Source organism: Brachypodium distachyon, chromosome 1, assembly GCF_000005505.3.
Source record: "Brachypodium distachyon strain Bd21 chromosome 1, Brachypodium_distachyon_v3.0, whole genome shotgun sequence".
NCBI lineage: Eukaryota > Viridiplantae > Streptophyta > Magnoliopsida > Poales > Poaceae > Brachypodium > Brachypodium distachyon.
In genome coordinates, this window is record NC_016131.3 from 42,243,684 (window position 1) to 42,261,884 (window position 18,201).

Below are 18,201 nucleotides of genomic sequence, written 5' to 3' on the forward strand. Positions count from 1 at the left end.
AAATAAAACTCCACAGAAAGTTATGGATGAGTTCCGCATATTCCTGGAAGAGTAACAGAGAGCACCCGGATGTTCGGTCGGAAGTTCCGGTGCTGGAAACCGAAGTTAAAAACAGAGAGAAATAGTCATTAAGATCTACTCGGATGGAAAAGTCGTAAACATGAAAGTTCTTCGTTTTTTCGAGACGAATAACTTTTCTTTTGGAATCGTCACGATCCGAGGTCGTTTACTACCTCAAAACTGGATCGGAAGGTGTAGCCAGATTTTGGACCGAACAGTTTTGGAAAGTTCAGATCCAACCATCCGAATTAGACTCAAATTAGGATTTTGGACGTGGATCTAAATCCTTTTCTTGTATGGGAAGTCCAGCCACCCTTTATATACATGAGGGGTGACGGCCGGTTGAAACAACACACACAATGGCAAAAACCAATCTACAAACCTATCACATCTTATTCTCTGCTTCTCGTTCATCGTCGTTCTTCAAACCGAAGAGCTTCGATCCACGAAGTCTTAGGGGCACGCGAACTGACCTAGGGCAGCCCATTGCCGCCGTGCGTCCAGACGGGGTCCCTCCCAGACGTGTGGGGTTTTGGGTTTCAAAAGATCTCACCGGCTGTCTTGCGTATCGCGCTTCAGACTCCAGGACACACGTGACGTGTCGTGTGCCAACACCCAGCTTGCTTTTGGTTGTTTTGCTGTGTATATGTCTCCCGCTGCAGTAGGTTCGTTTCCTGTCATGTTCAGTTCCCACCTGTCGCGGTCACGTACGGCCGATGCTCCCGGCCTGGCCTCCAGAGAGATAGCCACGTGTCATATGTGATCCTCTAGTCAGCGAGCTAGTTTCATACGTGGGGAGTTTGCAGACCACGGCGACGTAGGAGGAATAAATAGACGGTTACGTCCTTACGTCAGTCATTGTACTAGCTATAGTTGTGTAGATGAGAGAATTATATCGAACGGATTTTTCTAGCGGTGTGGCTAACGCCGGCACGCTGATCGATGGAGTACGAGTATACGTCAGGACTCGGAAGAAGTTTTTGAAGAGTAGGGCGGAGCTGAGATCGCGCTCACGTATTGTCACCAGAATCGGCTGAATTAGGCATATGCAACATCATCGATTCGGAGGGGATGCTCCCCATGCTCCTGGCCTGCTACGTTAAAACGCAGCCTTAAAACTGTCCATTGCACATTCGCGTTCAGACTAACCGAACAATCAGCAGGGATAGTCCATGCATGACCCACGGTCTAGAGCGTTTTGACCACAACAACCCCGTCGGTTGCTGCTCCCGGCCATTTTTCCGCCGGCCGGGGCGGTGTAAGCCCTGGGTTCCGCAGGCTAATTTCAACTCTGCCGAGCAATCATGCATGCAGTGCGAATGCGGCAAAAAAATCGTCAGCGCCGGCGTTCGTGGCTTCTTGCATCTTCTGAAGGTAAATATCTCCCGACATGCTTTGCAGTTTCATGTGTAAACGGATGTGCTTCGCAGCTTCATGTGTAAACGGAAAAAATGTTTTAAAAGTTAGAAGCATCAAAAGCTGAAGCAGAAGGCAAACAAACGGAGCCTCAGAGATCACACCAAGATTCTTCTTCCAGGCGCCACGTTACGGTGGGCGCATGTACGTGCCGTGCGACTATGATGGCTTCGCGCGAGCGCCTGGGCGCGGAAACAACAACTGTGGCTGGCCGGCCGACGGATTGATTGCTCATATATATCAGGCCGTCGCGGACCCCTGCTGCGGGCGGCCGCCACAGCCAGTCAGCCACCAATCCGGCTGACCGTCTTGGCACGTGTGTGCGTCAAGCCTCACGTCCGCACGACGAATGCGCCGAAACGTACGTTCAGTCGTCCACATCCCTGCCACAAAGTCCTCAAGTTGCACACACCATAACAACGGAATCAAAGCATTTCTGGAGGTGCATGCATACACACATGAAATTCGGCTTGTTGACCGAACGTGCTAGTGGGGGCCTGATCAGCTCAAATAGAAGAACTGGCAAAAGAGGACGATGGGGCCGTGCGAATGCTCGCTGGGGAGACGTCTCGGCAAGTGCAACCAGCAAAAACTACGAGATCGATACGAGTCATAGTCCAGAGCAAAACCAATACTCCGTAATAACTTCCTACGACATTGGTGATTGCAGATTCCCAGATTCCCTTGTGAACGAACAAATTGGATAAGACTAACGACCGCAGCAGAAAGACGGTGCGGTGCGACGATCGAGCATATGTCATGCTGCAGGGCAACCGCGCAGGGGAGTTCGTTAGGACCCGTGCAGAAGGTCAGAGATGAAAAGGGAACACGTGTTCTCCATTTGCACCAGGTATGGATTAATTGGTAGGTCATGAGCCATTGAGTACCGGACGGTTGTGGTATATTCGTTGCAAAAGACGCGTTCAACGTTGCTGCCCAAATCGGTCAAGATTTAGCATTACTGCATGTTGTCATTCGCAAGTCCAATGGTCTACAGTAGGAGCGTAGAACTCTGTTCTGCCGTGCTTTTTTTTCTGCAGCTGATATGGATTGATAGATTATAACATGGTTTAATTACCGAGACACCGTGTGCATGGACTTCTTCCTTGGAGCGATGATCATCACTACTTGAGATGGTGCCACGGCAAAATTCTGGGGCTCGGGCGCAAAGACATTTCGGATCATGCTTAGATTCAGCGGCGGAACCAGGAACTCGAGAAAGGGGGTGCTAACATAGGTATAATGGTGCTATATTTGTGATTCTTTTATGATTTTGAGCTAAACAATCAACACTTTCTCTACTAAACATCTTTGCTACGCTGGTGCTACACGGGTAAGACCTATCTGCGCCTCTGCATGGATTAATAATATTTCACATCGGCGTTTCCGTAAACCATATTCAACAATTTTACACCCTTTGGAAACAACTGCACGAGGTGATCCTGACCAAGAGGGAGGCACAAAACATGGTGTGTTTTTTTGTGCACCCCTGAGATTACTAAAACTTTCAAATATTCCAGTTTTCCATTTCGCCAAATTACCGACATTTTTGGCTTGAATTTGAATGAAATTCAACCAGGAAATTTGATAACAATTTTTTAAAATAGAAATATTCTGATAGGGCAAAGGTGGCCCGATCTTTCAATGAGAAGATGGCTATCGATTTGGGTGGAGGTCGACGTTGGCGAACCGATCACAAACGTGTGAGACGTTGCGCCTTAGCGATCGCTACACCAACTTCCGAGGTTATTGACCCCGCCGGAGCTAGATCAACCTGATCCCGAAGGATCTATCCCTGCAAGCAACCGAAGAACAAGTAAGAATAATAGATGCAATCAAGATATTGCGAATAAAGGTGAAACTTTATATGTGGGATTCTGGAAGTGCGTAGTACAGGAGGTCGATTTGACTCTCGTGACTATGGCGAAGATTAGCAATGGATAAGTTTTAAACTAAACAAAATCCTCCTCTAAACGATGACCTAGAAGGGTTTATATAGAGGGGTATGCGGCCAGCCTTGGAAAGTGGGCCGAACACTCTATGGGTCGGTTTACATGGGTCTGGCCCAACTTGAGGTGACGCAGCACCATATCTTCACGTGGACGTAAATAGGAATTGGAAACTCTATATGTCGCCCACATCTTCATCTCTCCTTATGGTAGTTTCAAAGTTCTGAAATCTCCCGTTGCGGCATCATCTTCAATCCTCTCAACCTTGCTACCATCTTCTCCATGCGTGATCATGCTCCAGTGCTTGTCCCTCTGATCCATTCTAGGTCCATCATTCCTAAGTGTAACAAACACATCTGATTTAAGCAGCATCATATTGTCATGTATCAGAGGAATCGTTCAAAGAAACGAAAGTACCTGATAGTTAAGTTAGCATGCACGAGCTCTTGTGATAGGTCCTTGTATTGTGAATGTAGGTGCAGCGGTTTTATCAACATGGGGGATGTCCTCATCATCCTCCCCTTCTTGAATTGAAGTCATCCGCGAAGCAATGTCTTCTTCTTCTCCCAAATATGGCCTCAAATCTGCAATGTTAAATGACGGACTTACCGTACCAAAATCTGCAGAAAACTCAAGTTTGTAGGTATTATCATTAATTCTTTCTAACACCTTAAAAGGAGCAGCACCCCGTGGCATCAATTTTGATTTGCGCAAATTAGGAAAACGATCTTTGCGCAAATGCAACCAAACAAGATCGCCAACATCAAACACAACATGCTTTCGGCCCTTATCTCCAACAGTTTTAAACTTAGCATTCATGTGTTCTATATTCTCCTTAGTAGTAGCATGCAATTTCAGGATTAATTCAGCACGCTGTGTAGCATCCAAATTATTTCTAACCGAAGATGGTAAAGGCAATAAATCAATAGGTGCACGAGGAACAAAACCATACACAATCTCAAAAGGGCACCTCTTAGTGGTACAATGCAGCGAACGATTGTAAGCAAATTCAACATGAGGTAAGCATTCTTCCCATAACTTTAAATTCTTCTTTAAAAAAGCCCGCAACATAGTAGACAAAGTTCGATTGACTAATTCAGTTGCCCATCAGTGTGGGGGTGACATGTAGTACTAAACAGCAATTTAGTCCCCAACTTAGCCCATTAACATCTCCAAAAGTGGCTAAGAAACTTGGTGTCACGATCGGAAACAATAGTATTTGGCACACCATGTAAACGAACAATTTCACGAAAGAACAAATCAGCACAACATGTGCGACATCATCACTCTTGTGACAAGGAATAAAATGTGCCATCTTCGAAAATATATCAACCACAACAAAAATACTATCCCTCCCCTTCTGTGTACGAGGCAATCCCAAAACGAAATACATCGAAATATCCTCCCATGGAACACTAGGAACAGGAAGAGTCATGTATAAACCATGTGGATTAAGGCGGGACTTAGCTTTTTGACATGTCGTGCATCGAGCAACGAATCTCTCCACATCCCTACGCATCCACGGCCAAAAGAAGTGGGCAACAAGTATGTCCTCCGTCTTCTTTACACCAAAGTGTCCCATTAAACCTCCACCATGCGCCTCCTGCAACAACAAAAGACGAACGGAACTATTCGGAATACATAGTTTGTTAGCACGGAACACAAATCCATCATTGAGGACGAATTTGTTCCAGGTTTTCCCTTCTTTACACTGCTACAAGACCTCTTTAAAATCAGCATCATGCACATATTGTTGTTTAATGGTTTCCAATCCAAAAAATTTGAAATCAAGCTTAGATAGCATGGTATAACGTCGTGACAAAGCATCCGCGATAACATTATCTTTTACCCTTTTGTGTTTAATAACATAAGGAAAAGATTCAATAAATTCGACCCACTTGGCATGACGCTTATTCAAATTAGCTTGACTACGAATGTGCTTTAAAGATTCATGATCAGAATGGATAACAAATTCTTTAGGCCATAAATCATGTTGCCAAGTTTCTAATGTCCGAACCAGCGCATACAATTCTTTATCATAAGTAGAATAATTTAGACTTGGCCCGCTCAGTTTTTCACTAAAATATGCAACAGGTTTATCCTCTTGTAACAACACGCCTCCCAATCCAATACCACTAGCATCACATTCAAGTTCAAATGTCTTATTGAAATTAGGAAGTTGTAATAAAGGCGCATGAGTTAACCTATCTTTCAACAACATGAACGCATCTTGATGTGCAGCGCCCCAAACAAAAGGAACATCTTTCTTTGTAAGCTCATTCATCGGCGCAGCAATGGATCCAAAATCTTTGACGAAGCGCCTATAAAACCCCGCGAGCCCAAGAAAACTCCGCACTTGGGTGACCGTCTTTGGTGGCGGCCATGTCGAGATAGCCTCAATCTTGGCGAGATCAACTTCAATACCCTGTGCAGTAACAACAAAACCAAGAAAAGCAACCCGGTCGATGCAAAAGGTGCACTTGGCAAGGTTGCCAAACAAACGTGCATCGCGTAACGCATTGAAAACAGCATGCAAATGATCCAAATGTTCATCCAAAGATGTGCTATATATGAGAATATCATCGAAATATACCACCACAAAACGTCCAATAAAAGCACGTAAAACTTCGTTCATTAATCTCATGGATGTGCTGGGAGCATTAGTTAAACCAAAAGGCATTACTAACCATTCATAAAAACTGAATTTAGTTTTAAAAGCTGTTTTCCACTCATCTCCTAGCTTCATACGAATCTAGTGGTAACCGCTACGCAAATCAACTTTAGAGAACATGGTAGAGCCACTTAATTCATCTAGCATATCATCTAATCGTGGTATAGGATGACGGTAATGAATGATGATATTATTGATAGCTCTAGAATCAGTACACATGCGCGACGAACCATCCTTTTTGGGAACCAAAATAATGGGGACGGCACAAGGACTAAGGGACTCACGAATATGACCTTTGTCGAGTAATGCTTGAATTTGTCGTTGAATCTCTTTGGTTTCCTCCGGGTTGGTACGATATGGCATACGGTTGGGCAGCGACGCTCCAGGAGTTAAGTCAATTTGATGCTCGATTCCACGAATAGGTGGCAGTCCCGGAGATACATCTTGTGAAAAAACATCCACATACTCCTGCAAAATGTTAGCAACCGCAGGTGGCAAAGAAGAAAGCATGTCCTCAAATGAAAACAGAACTTCTTTGCAAACAATAGCATAACATGTAGTAGTGCTAACATCAAGTTCAGAAATATCATATTTGCTAGCAAGCAAACAAGTACTCTTCGAACGAATTTCATTAACATGTTTAGGTTCAGATTTGGAAGTACTTGTAGAAGGCCTAAGTTCCTTAGAAACAATCTGATTTTCACTTAACTTTTTCTCATTATGGGCTTTACTAGCTCTAGCAAGATCATCTTTTAAAATACTTTCAGGAGACATAGGAAGTAACACAATTGGCTTATCGTTATGAACAAGAGAGTACTGATTTGTGGTACCAGTGTACCGAATTTGTGTCAAATTGCCATGGTCTACCAAGTAAAAGAGCACATGCTTGCATAGGAACAACATCACACTCAACATAATCAGCATATGCAGCAATAGTAAAATGCACACGAACGGTACGTGTTACCTTAACTTTGCCGCTGTTGTTAAACCATTGAATATGATACAGTCGAGGATGGGGTCGTGTCGTGAGAGAAATCTTCTCTACCATCTCCATGCTTGCTAGATTGTTGTAGCTCCCCCCATCAATAATAATGCGAACACATCGGTCTTTGACCACACCTTTGGTATGGAACAGATTATGGCGCTGATTTGGTTCAGCCTTGGTCACTTGTGCACTCAAAACTCGCTGGGCAAATTAAGCTCGGGTACTTCTCCGTTTCTTCTGCAGCCATAAAGTGGGACTCATGCTCCTGGGCTGCTACAGCACATTGCTCCTCATGTGCAATAAGAGCTAAGGTGTCCTCATCAAAATCACCGGCGGAGTCGTAACCACCGTCCTCAAGGGCAATCATGACACGAGCGGAGGGGCATTCACGCGCAATGTGACCAAGCCCGCTGCATTTGCGGAATTGAATCTGGCTGGATTTGCCCGTTGAAGCCATGGAGGACGAAGAACTTGGGGCTGGTCCAGCGGAAGTACGCTTCGGTGCAAATGGAGTTGACGGAGGCGCTGCTGAGCGTGTGGGTGTGGTCGTAGAAGTGGCTGGTGCAGCAGTCCATGACGACGAAGGCAATGGTTTCCAAGAAGAAGAACGCCCTGCAGAAAAATTAGTTCGTGTCGCCTCTCGCCGATCCTGCACTTCACATTCAGCATTGCACGCAAGATGGAATAAATGGGTTATAGTATGGTAGGACTTATATCGGAGAATAGTTTGAATTTTCTTATTTAACCCACCAAAGAAACGTGCGAGCAAAGTTTCATTATCTTCCACTATACCACACCGGATCATACCAGTTTGTAATTCTTGATAGTACTCCTCTACAGAATTTTTACCTTGATCTAAATGTGTTAACTTGTTGAGCAAAGTACGTTGGTAAGATGGTGGCACAAAACGAGTTCGCATGGCCCGTTTCAAAGCATCCCAAGTAGTGATTGGATTAGCAGCATTAAGACAACAATATTCAGACCACCATATGGAAGCAAAACTAGTGAACTCACAGGTAGCAGCACTGACACGTTTATCCTCGGGATAATTTAAACATGTAAAACGTTGTTGTATTTCTAATTCCCAAGAAAGGTATGCATCAAGATTATATCGACCATCTAACGTGGGTATATTCAATTTCAGTTTTTCAACATGGTCATCATCACGTACCGACGGGTGTGCATTGCGAACGTAGGGGCGTGGACAGCCACGCGGTTGGTGTAGAACCTCCTCCTCGTTCCCGCGTTCGCCCTCGGAGTCGTCCGCCCCGTAATACTCATCATGCTGCTCATCGTGGAACGCGGCGGCCGTAGTCGAGGAGTGGCCTTGGTGAAGGGGAACACGTTGTGCCCGCCCAGTGAATGCTTGCTGATGTGGATCCCGAGTTGCGGTTGGCTGCGGTAAACGCGCCATCAGCTCCCGGAATTTGGCGTCGAGATGGGTGGTGAACGAGGCCTCGAGGCCCTCGACCCGTTCCATCGTATCATTAAAACATTTGTCAACGTCCTGCATGTGGTCGCCCATGAGCTTGGTGAAGTTAGCTTGCAGTTCGGCGCCAGTGGGTTCCTTGGCATCGTCCACACTTGTCATGAATAGTACTCAAAAGCACAGCGAGCTATATGGGTGTATATGCTACAAGCAAGTGGTGGAACACACGTAATCCGTCAAGCAAACTAAAATTCTTACCCGTTCTTACCCTGCAGTAGGTGGTGACTAGCAACCGTTGTGGTTAAATCTCAGGAAGATTGAATAGAGCGATTGCCAGGCGGTGTCAATTCACGGTGTAGGAATATGTGGAGCTCTGGGTGGCTGTAATATCTGTAGCAACAATTCAAAACAGCAATGCCACAATTTGAAAATTAGCTCAACGACGGTACAGTGCTGGTCCTAGGCTAAACCGGCTAGAGACGCGAGCCTAGAACACCTACGAGTCACATCGCATCACCATAAGCAAAGGTAGCAGCGCTCGGAAAGTGATAGGTAGAACAAAAAAAATCAAGAGGACAGAAGGTGTCTCAAGGTGAATGACAAACGCAACAACCTGGATAGCGTCGAAGAACAATGTGTCCAGATGTGCGACACTGCAAAACAACTGCTTTGAAAAGCGCACAGAGGCGAATAAAATCCGCTACAATGGCGGATAGCTAAACAAAGTTCCGGAAGTATAAAAACAATATAGGTACGAAAAAAGTTTGGAGAGGGTTCCAGACTCTTTTTTTTTTTTTGCTCTCCCATCCTCTTTTCTTGCGGCCGAAGCTTTCCGGACGTGAAACAACTTACAGATCGGATCGGAAACTCTGTGTATGGGAAGCAAACTCGAAAAAGGAAAACAAAATAAACCTGACTTGATACGGATAGATATGTCCTGGCGGAATTGGTGGTGGTGGTGGAAAAGCTGCGAGCGAGGCGAGGCGGTGCACGGCGGCGTGACGGCTATGAACAGAACTCGAAACTCCAAAGGTCTAAACGCTAAAACCAGCACTCGACACGACGATGCAGACTAAAATTAACAATGCACATACTGAAAAGAAAAGATGCAAAGGCTCGAAATTGTTTGTAGGACAAGATCTAACCCTAATTTTTGTGGCTTTTTCATGGATTGTAGGAATAAAAACAGATGCAAACTACTCTAGGAAAACAGTAAGATCTCACCGAGAAACCTGAAATCTGATACCACTTGATAGGGCAAAGGTGGCCCGATCTTTCGATGAGAAGATAGCTATCGATTTGGGTGGACCTCGACGTTGGCGAACCGACTACAAACGTGCGAGACGTTGCGCCTTAGCGATCGCTACACCAACTTCCGAGGTTATTGACCACGCCGGAGCTAGATCAACCTGATCCCGAAGGATCTATCCCTGCAAGCCAACCGAAGAACAAGTAAGAATAATAGATGCAATCAAGATATTGCGAATAAAGGTGAAGCTTTATATGTGGGATTCTACAAGTGCGTAGTACAGGAGGTCGATTTGACTCTCGTGCCTATGACGAAGATTAGCAATGGGTAAGTTTTAAACTAACAAAATCCGCCTCTAAACGATGACCTAGAAGGGTTTATATAGAGGGGTATGGGGCCAGCCTTGGAAAGTGGGCCGAACCCTCTATGGGTCGGTTTACATGGGCCTGGCCCAACTTGAGGTGACGCAGCACCATATCTTCACGTGGACGTAAATAGGAATTGGAAACTCTATATGTCGCCCACGTCTTCATCTCTCCTTATGGTAACTTTAAAGTTCTGAAATCTTCCGTTGCGGCATCATCTTCAATCCTCTCACGCTTGCTACCATCTTCTCCATGCGTGATCATGCTCCAGTGCTTGTCCCTCTCATTCATGTTAGGTCCATCATTCCTAAGTGTAACAAATATATCTGATTTTAGCAGCATCATATTGTCATGTATGACAAAATCGTTCCAAGAAACGAAAGTACCTGATAGTTAAATTGGCGTGCACGAGCTCTTGTGGTAGGTCCTTATATTGTGGCTATAGGTGCAGCGGTTGTATCAACATGGGGATGTCCTCATCAGATTCGAGCGAAATGCAAAACAAATTAGTCGTTAAGCAGGAAGAACTTTCCATATTGTTGCTGAAATTTTCAGCAGATACGAAACCGTGATTATACTGTCGTGATTATATGTACTTCCTCTGATGCATAATAAATGCCTTAAATTTAGTATAACTTTGTACCAGATTAGAAGTATTCCTCCGTCCAACAAAGATGTCTCAAGTTTGTCAAAATTTGAATGGATCGAAACATTATTTAGTGTATAGATGCATTCAAATTTGATGAAACTTGAGACATCGTTTATTAGACAGAGGGAGTACAAAATTTGAGACACTTATTATGAATCGGAGGTAGTATTTACCGGCGACCAATGCAATCCACATTTGTCACGTTATATATGTATATCCATTTCACGACCGGGAGATCGATTCAAAGATGTACTCCGTATCACATACGCGTACCAAGAGTACAGTTCGACGAAGGGCATAATTTCCGGAAGTCATGCGCCGATAGCAGAAGGAAAACCGGCCTACAGTAATAATTTACGGCAGCGGCTACGCGCGTCCGTGTGCGAGCAGATCCAAAGCGCGACACGGCAGCCCGCTGCGGGGATCATCGGGCCGATCAATTGCTATCGTCGCGCGGGCTAGGCGGCTAATTAACCGCGTTAACACAATGCGCCCTTGACCTCGCCGCGCCCGCCGCCGCCGCCGCGCTAGACAATCCTCCGATCCCGTGCCGTGACGGGCGCTAAAGCAGGCAAGCAAGGAAGGCCACCGATATGTGCCGTGATGGACGCACCATCTGCAGTGCGTCCGCCGTGGCGATCCCGGCGGTTTAGTCGTACGCGAGAATGCCATTGATTAGCCGCGAGACAAAGGGGTCAGAGCACACGTATGTGCCTATTAATGGAGGTTTTTAATTACGGGTGCAAGATCAACGTTAAGGATCTACTCCGGCCGAAAAACGAAGGTGGATTTCGCAGCACTCTTCGACGTTGTCGCACTCGTTACGTTTGCCAGGACGGTAAATGATGTGATCTGAGGGGAGAAGCTGCGCCAGAAACGCTTGCTTGCTAAAAGTAAAGTCGCTTAATTAATTTCCTCACCGGATTAGGTGCAATGTCAGTTAAGGAGCTAAGCTAATTAAACTTCACTTCTAATCCTTTGAAATTTTTGAAGGATTCTTATCCTCATGATTTTTTTAGACGTTGATAGTTTGACTCAAAGAATTACAAACTATATGAGATAATCTTACGTTTTTTCAGTCTACACAAATCATGTCACTTATTTTGGATGGAGAGAGTACTATTTCAAGATGTCATACCACTTTTTTTATCTTGCATTTATTTTTCTATTTTCCTGCACTTTGATACAAAGAAATTTCATATGATATTTTGAGGATTTAAATGCTTAGGATTCTTTTTCTTTATATAGTTGTTTGATTAGGATTGAATCTCATGAGAAATTTTCCAAAGGATCCATTAGTTCTACGTTTCATAAGAAATTTATTTATCCACTACAACCCCGATATGTTACCCTTTATTTTTTTTCTTTGTTCAATCAAACAAACGTGGGTGCAACTAAATCCTTGTAGGATTCCGACGACATGACATTGCAACTTTGCTGTTTTTTCCTTTGTTTCTCCTCTCTCAGGAGTATTTGCTAAAGAATCTTGTTCAAAAAAAAAAATCACAACCCCATTGACGTTCTTGAACTGAAACTTAATTGGACCGTCAAAAAACGTGCATTAATTTCTCAGTGATACTGACGTCAGATATCCACCAGAGCCTATTTAATTCCTTCTCTCTGCCACAGTGCCATGGTTGGTGGCAAGCTTTGCATTACGAATGGAGATGGTATACGTTCAGCTGTATTTGTATTGTACCGATACCTACCACGGTATATGCTCTCTCTGTTTCTTAAAAAATGTCATATTAGTTTTCATTAAGACAATTCTTTAATCATAAATTAATATGTTAAAGTGTGATTTATATGACATGAAACCACAAGTATCTATTTTTGATAACGAATATAGCGATACTAATTTCATATTAGTAACTTGTACTATTAAAAATATTCTGAAACAATCATAAAATAAATATATAAAAATATAAGATTGAAAGCTAGCGATACTAATGTCATATTAGTAACTTTAACTATTAAAAATATTCTGAAACAATCATAATATATATAAATATATAAAAATATAAGATTGAAAGTTAAAAATTGGTGTAAAACGAAATAAGTGTATAGTATCGGAAAAATAGCGTATGTTTCATACAATACGATGTGCAAGTCAAATTTACACAATTTTTTGTTCACACTCTTTATTTATACGCACTAGTGCAACCCGAGCATAGAGTGTAGCATGTTTGCACGCTCCTTTCAGAGATCGAAAGGAAAACAAACAAACAAAAAAGATGGAAAGGAAAAAGAAGTTCCGGTCCACGTAGAGCCCAAGACTCGCTTAAACTTACCACCACCTTTGACTTCCAAGCTTTCCCGTCCTTTCCCCCCACTTTTAAATGCCCACAACCCCTCGAAACACAAACACGGCAAAGATCAAATTGAACCGAGCGCACGCTCTCCTCACCTCACCTCACCAAGGGAGAGAGGCCGGAGACGAGGCGGCCCAAGCGAAGAGGAGGAAGGCTGCCGCCAACCGAGAGTAAAGAAAGCGCGCACACAGCTAGTCGGCGGCAATGGGCAACGCACTCGGCGGCCGGCGGAAGGGCGCCAAGGTGATGCAGCTGGACGGCACAGCGTTCAGGGTGAAGCCGCCGGCGTTCGCAGGCACGGTGCTCAACGAGCACCCGGGGTTCCAGCTTCTCGAGTCCGAGCAAGTGAAGCTTCTGGGCGTCCGCGCGCGCCCTCTGGAGCCCGACGCGCCGCTCCGGCCCGGGCGGCTCTACTTCCTCGTGGCGCTGCCACGGCCCACGGCGCCCCCGCGGCGCGCGTGGTCCGGCGCGCTCCACGTGGGCGCGCGCGAGCGGCTCGAGTCGCTCATGCTCACGCGCCGCTCCACCTCCGACCTCACCTTCCCCACCACGGCGCCGGCCTCGCCGCTCTCCACGGCCTCCGAGGGCGGCCCCGTGCAGCTCCGGATGCGGCTGCCCAAGGCGCAGGTGGCCAAGCTCATGGGCGAGAGCCGGGACGCGGCCGAGGCGGCCGCCAAGATCATGCAGCTCTGCGCCGCCAACGGCGCCCTGGCGACGCCCGAGAGGCGCACCCCGGAGCGGAGCCCGCGGTTCGTGCCCACGCCGGACTGGGGCACGGCAGCTGGTAGCGGGGAGCTCGCACAGACGCCCGAGATGAGCCCAAGGTTCGTGCCCACGCCGGACTGGGGCACGGGCGCCGGCAGGTTCGCGCGGACGCCCGAGCGGAGCCCCAGGTTCGCTGTGACGCCCGAGTGGGGCTCCAGGTTCATGATGCCGACACCGGAGAGCGGTGGCGCCAAGACGCCGGATAGGTGGACGGCGCTCTCCCGCACACCGGAGTACTATGCATCGCCGGATGCCAAGGCCTCCCGGAAGGAGGTAATACTGCACCGCTTCCTTCCAAGTATTTTTTTTTTTTGTTTCTGATAAACATTATTTTTGCGGTCTTTTTGTATTATTTGCTTTTCTTCCATCTGCATTTCAGTTGTTTCTAGAACTAGAGGGAAAAAATGTTTTTTATTTCAAGGAACCGTGGGATCATTGTTTGCTCGTGAGGATTTTCACCCCAAATATATGTACACCTTGTCAATTTGGGACGTTTAGGAGGAGTGCAAAGTACAATAGAATTCACTCTAAGTTTAAATTAGCCATAGAAATTAAAGAAGCAAGACTCCATGAGTTTAAGGCTTGAAAACAGATAATAAGAAGAATGCGACAAATTAAGAGTCATCGCTTAATTAAGAATCCATGAGGTTGCACCCATAGAGTGTTGCACGTACAGCTCCCAAAGGGAGTAATAAAATGATAAATTGAGAGTCATCGCTTGAATTAGTGAAGCGATGCAGAGGCGTCGTATGTATGTACTGAGTCGTGTGCTAGATGTCGCTCCTAACACGTTAGTGAGATTTGCTCGCCGTCAGTTGTAGGATTTGACAAGCGGAATTTTCAAAACGAGTTTCTCTGAATGTTCAATGCTGTCAACAGATAATTTAGCACAATTCCCGATTAGAACTGTTGCATCTCATTCTAAGGATAGTCCTCCCTCATCGGCTTGTCATCGATCCATTTTTGGATGTATTCCCACCTTCTTGGTGCATGTCTCTATCTGTAGATAGTCTAATACTCCGCACCTAAAGTTTCGTCTAGAGTAGTCACTCAGAATTTTAGAATTAGTCTATGCCTACCAAAGATGATCTTAATTTTTCCATTAATTTCAAGAAATTAAGTTCAAATCCAGAAAATTTCATGGATCATAACATGACAAGTTAGTAGTTACTGATAAGCTTATACACATTAGTGTATCTTTGGCCAATTGTTTTCAGTCACCCTCATGTAGCGACATACTAGTAAACTAGTAGCTCAAAGTCAAAGAAGTAAATCTCAACCATTAAACCATCGTAGGCAGTGGCAGGCAACCGTTAAGTGATGCTATCGTGTATTGAAGAAAAACTTATCACCATGAGCGATCTTTCCCTTGCTTATTTTTTTTTCTATCTGAAGATATGGAATATTACCATTTACGATTTCCGTTCTTAAGTCAATTCAAGTGCATTATTGTTGCCTTCGTCATGCATGCGATTTTCTTTCCTCGCACTTCCTGCTCGGATACTGAGCCATCGTTTTCCCCGAATGCGGTTGGTTCAAATGCATTATCCGTCGCTTTTGCTGACACAACTTGTGCTTGGGATTTACTTATCTTCATGTGGTGTTTCAGAAGCGAACGCGGTTCGTGGCCTTGCCAGATGAGGTAATAGCTTGACATTTCGTCTGCTGAGACAAGGATCAATCAATAGTCTGCGATAGCGGAAGCATGTTGGCGCCCTTCAGATCAGAGCACGTGGACGTGCTTTCAAGAGATCGGTCGACCGCCGATTGCTGGCTGGAGATGAGATCGAAGCCGCCGAGGGTTTCCGGCCTCTCTTCTTTCGTACGGCATGGAGCGTGTCATTTTCCTCTGTTTATTTATCTTCCTCGCTAGGTAGAGCCTATATATGATAGTATCTGTAATCGTAGTGCTCTCTCGTCCTCTGTTTCTGTAGTTCGCTGAAGCTTACAGCCTAGAGGAGATGTATATGGAGCTCTACGTATCAAAAGTATATAGTACTTCTGTGCATAACGTTGGAGATGGGACCCTGCGTGCCAACGTGGATGGTTCATCTCCAACCTTGTTGCACTCGGTTCTTGAATGTCGAGTGCCATCCAGTTATGATTTTTTGTAAATATTTTGTCAAAGACAAATAATGGATCGTGTGGGGTTAGATTTCGTGGAATAAAACTGCTAACTCAGCCCAACGTCCGATGTATCGAACTTCTCAAGGCCTACGGTCCTATTGGTCTTTTTTTTTTTCAAGAATGCAATCCAGCGAGTGCATCATCGATTAAAAAAGAAGAGCCAGAAGTCTAGTACAACGTCGAAACGGCAAAACAACGCCAACAAGTGGCAAAAGGAAAAACACACCACCAACCCAAGCTAAGTTGGACAAGAACCTAGTCACAACCACCGCAAAAACCCTACACAACAACAAGCCTAGAAGACAAAGATGTCGTGCACAGGACCTCAACAGCCACTTCACGCCCGCCGCCAAGCCTCTCAAACAATCACCGCAACATCAAGACCGCCCCGGACAATGTAGCCCACCGTCGCGCCAAGAGAGAGATCGGCAAGTGGGGTAGCTGCAGGCCGGAACTGAATAAGGAGATTGGTCAAGGTGCGTCGATGAGGGGTACAACATCGCGCCCAGAAGTCCAGCGTCCTTGGCACAGAACCGGCACCATCGCCCACAACAACCATGCTCACTGAAGGTCTCCAAGGCCATCAAGACAGCGCTCTCAAGAGAGGAGAACGACGTTGAGCGCCGCGGTTGCCGGGTCCGTCGCCAAACCAAGGGTTTCCCCCAATGCCAAAGGAGGAGGGAGGCGCGGCCGAGCCACAACGACGCCTCCAAGAAGGTAATGGCGGCCGCGACCGTCATCGTCGTCGGTGTAGGCCCACACCCACGCAGAGATTTCTCTCCGGCCTGCACCGCCGCGGCTGCCCGTAAGGGCAAGCCCCAGCTTTTTCGCGCCTCCACCGCCGTGGCAGCCCACAAGGGCAAGCCACAACCTTTGCGCGCCTACCGCCGCCGAAGGGCTCGCCTCCGACAAGCAGGCCGCCGAACCGGCGCCACCGCCCCCACTGACCAGGACCAGGGGACCCTCGTCCACTATCTTGGCGTCGTCGCCGGCGCACCGGGCTAGCCGAAGCTAGCCGCAGCAAGGAGCCGCCCGCGCAGACCTGACCGGGCCACGCCGCCACCAGCGACGCAGAGCCCCGCCCGCCGCCAAGACTCCGCCAACCACTTCGCAGCCAGGCCCCCTCGCCGGCCTCGCCTGCCGCCTCCAACGGATCTGAGGGGCACGGCCCCAGATCCCGCACGGGATGCCCTCGCAACCCCCAGCCGCTCCCCGGAGCCACCGCCGGAGAAACGCGGCGTCCCAGCGGCGCCCGAAGAAGAGGTCCTCCGAGCCGCTGCAAAGGGAAAGCCCCACCGCCGCCGTCCACCCATGGGGGCTTCGCCCGCCGGCATCCTCCGGCGGCGGCGAGGGGAGGAGGGGAGAGCAGGGGAGCTGGTGGCGGCGCTAGGGTTTGCGTCCGCCCGAGCCGCTCATGGGAGCGATGCGGGGGCGTCCCGTAATAATCTTCACGGAACAAATTCAGCTCAACTTTTCGGTCCAATTGGTCTGAAGGGGGGAAAACACATCAATTTTATATGGTTTAGAGGAGACGATACAATTCTTTCGAGAGATGGAATCTGCGAGAGCTGACCTTCCACAACGGCGGCCGGCGGGAAAGACGACGATGGCACGGGTTCCATTGAGGATTTTCGGTCAAATTAGAAGAGGGATTTGGGATAGGAGAATAAAACTCTCAAGATGACACGTCGGGGGTCGCGTTTTAAAGCGTGGAGAGGGAGATCGGAGGTGGATGCCGACGGCCAGCGCTCGGGCCGCGTCGGTTGCAATTGCAAATGGGGGATTAAGCAGTGGAAACTGATGTTAAAGCCTGAATTGACTCGTGGGTGAATGGGATTAATTTCCCAGGGTCGACTGAAGAGAATTATTCGGGATGAAGGGGATTAATGGCGGAGGTGGTGTGCACAGGGAGCGGCATGCGCGTGTTCTCTGCTTCTTCTTTTTTCTCTGCTGTTCTCCATCGAGCCATCGAGAAAAACGAAGGGTGCGTATGTTCGGGCTGGGCGAGGGCGACCAGGAGATGGACCAGGAAAGGTGCGGCCCATTGTGTACGAGGAAAGAAGGAAAAGAAGAAAAGGCGAGCAGGCCCATCTGGCTGGGAAAAAGGGCGCTGGACCCAAGTTGGGATGAAAAGAGAAAAAATGAACTCAGGCTGGGCTGTGCTGGTGGCTCTAGGCCAGCTAGGGTAACCGGCCCAGCATGAAAAAAGATGAGAGGGAGGAGC

General features: G+C 47.0%; 1 protein-coding gene and 1 long non-coding RNA gene across 2 annotated transcripts; one reads left to right on the forward strand and one right to left on the reverse strand.

Annotated features, from left to right (window-relative positions):
- The first annotated feature begins 13,136 nt into the window (after window positions 1-13,136).
- Window positions 13,137-16,037, forward strand: LOC100839984 (uncharacterized protein At1g66480). The gene is made up of 2 exons (XM_003563937.4): window positions 13,137-14,123; window positions 15,460-16,037. Exons 1-2 carry the CDS (start codon window positions 13,290-13,292, stop codon window positions 15,502-15,504), a joined length of 879 nt encoding a protein of 292 aa, XP_003563985.1. The 5' UTR covers window positions 13,137-13,289; the 3' UTR covers window positions 15,505-16,037.
- Window positions 16,038-16,123: 86 nt separating this feature from the next.
- LOC106865914 lies at window positions 16,124-17,940 on the reverse strand. Its single transcript, XR_001405589.2, has 2 exons — window positions 17,551-17,940; window positions 16,124-17,465 (listed from the first exon to the last, which is right to left on the reverse strand). It is a non-coding gene; the product is annotated as an uncharacterized LOC106865914 (long non-coding RNA).
- Between the last annotated feature and the right edge of the window lie 261 nt (window positions 17,941-18,201).

Excerpts from the sequence above, each read along its gene's own strand:
- LOC100839984 (XM_003563937.4), top strand. The coding sequence starts at position 13,290 with ATGGGCAACGCACTCGGCGGCCGGCGGAAGGGCGCCAAGGTGATGCAG. Across the intron at positions 14,124-15,459 it reads CCAAGGCCTCCCGGAAGGAG|AAGCGAACGCGGTTCGTGGC; the intron begins GTAATACTGCAC and ends GTGGTGTTTCAG.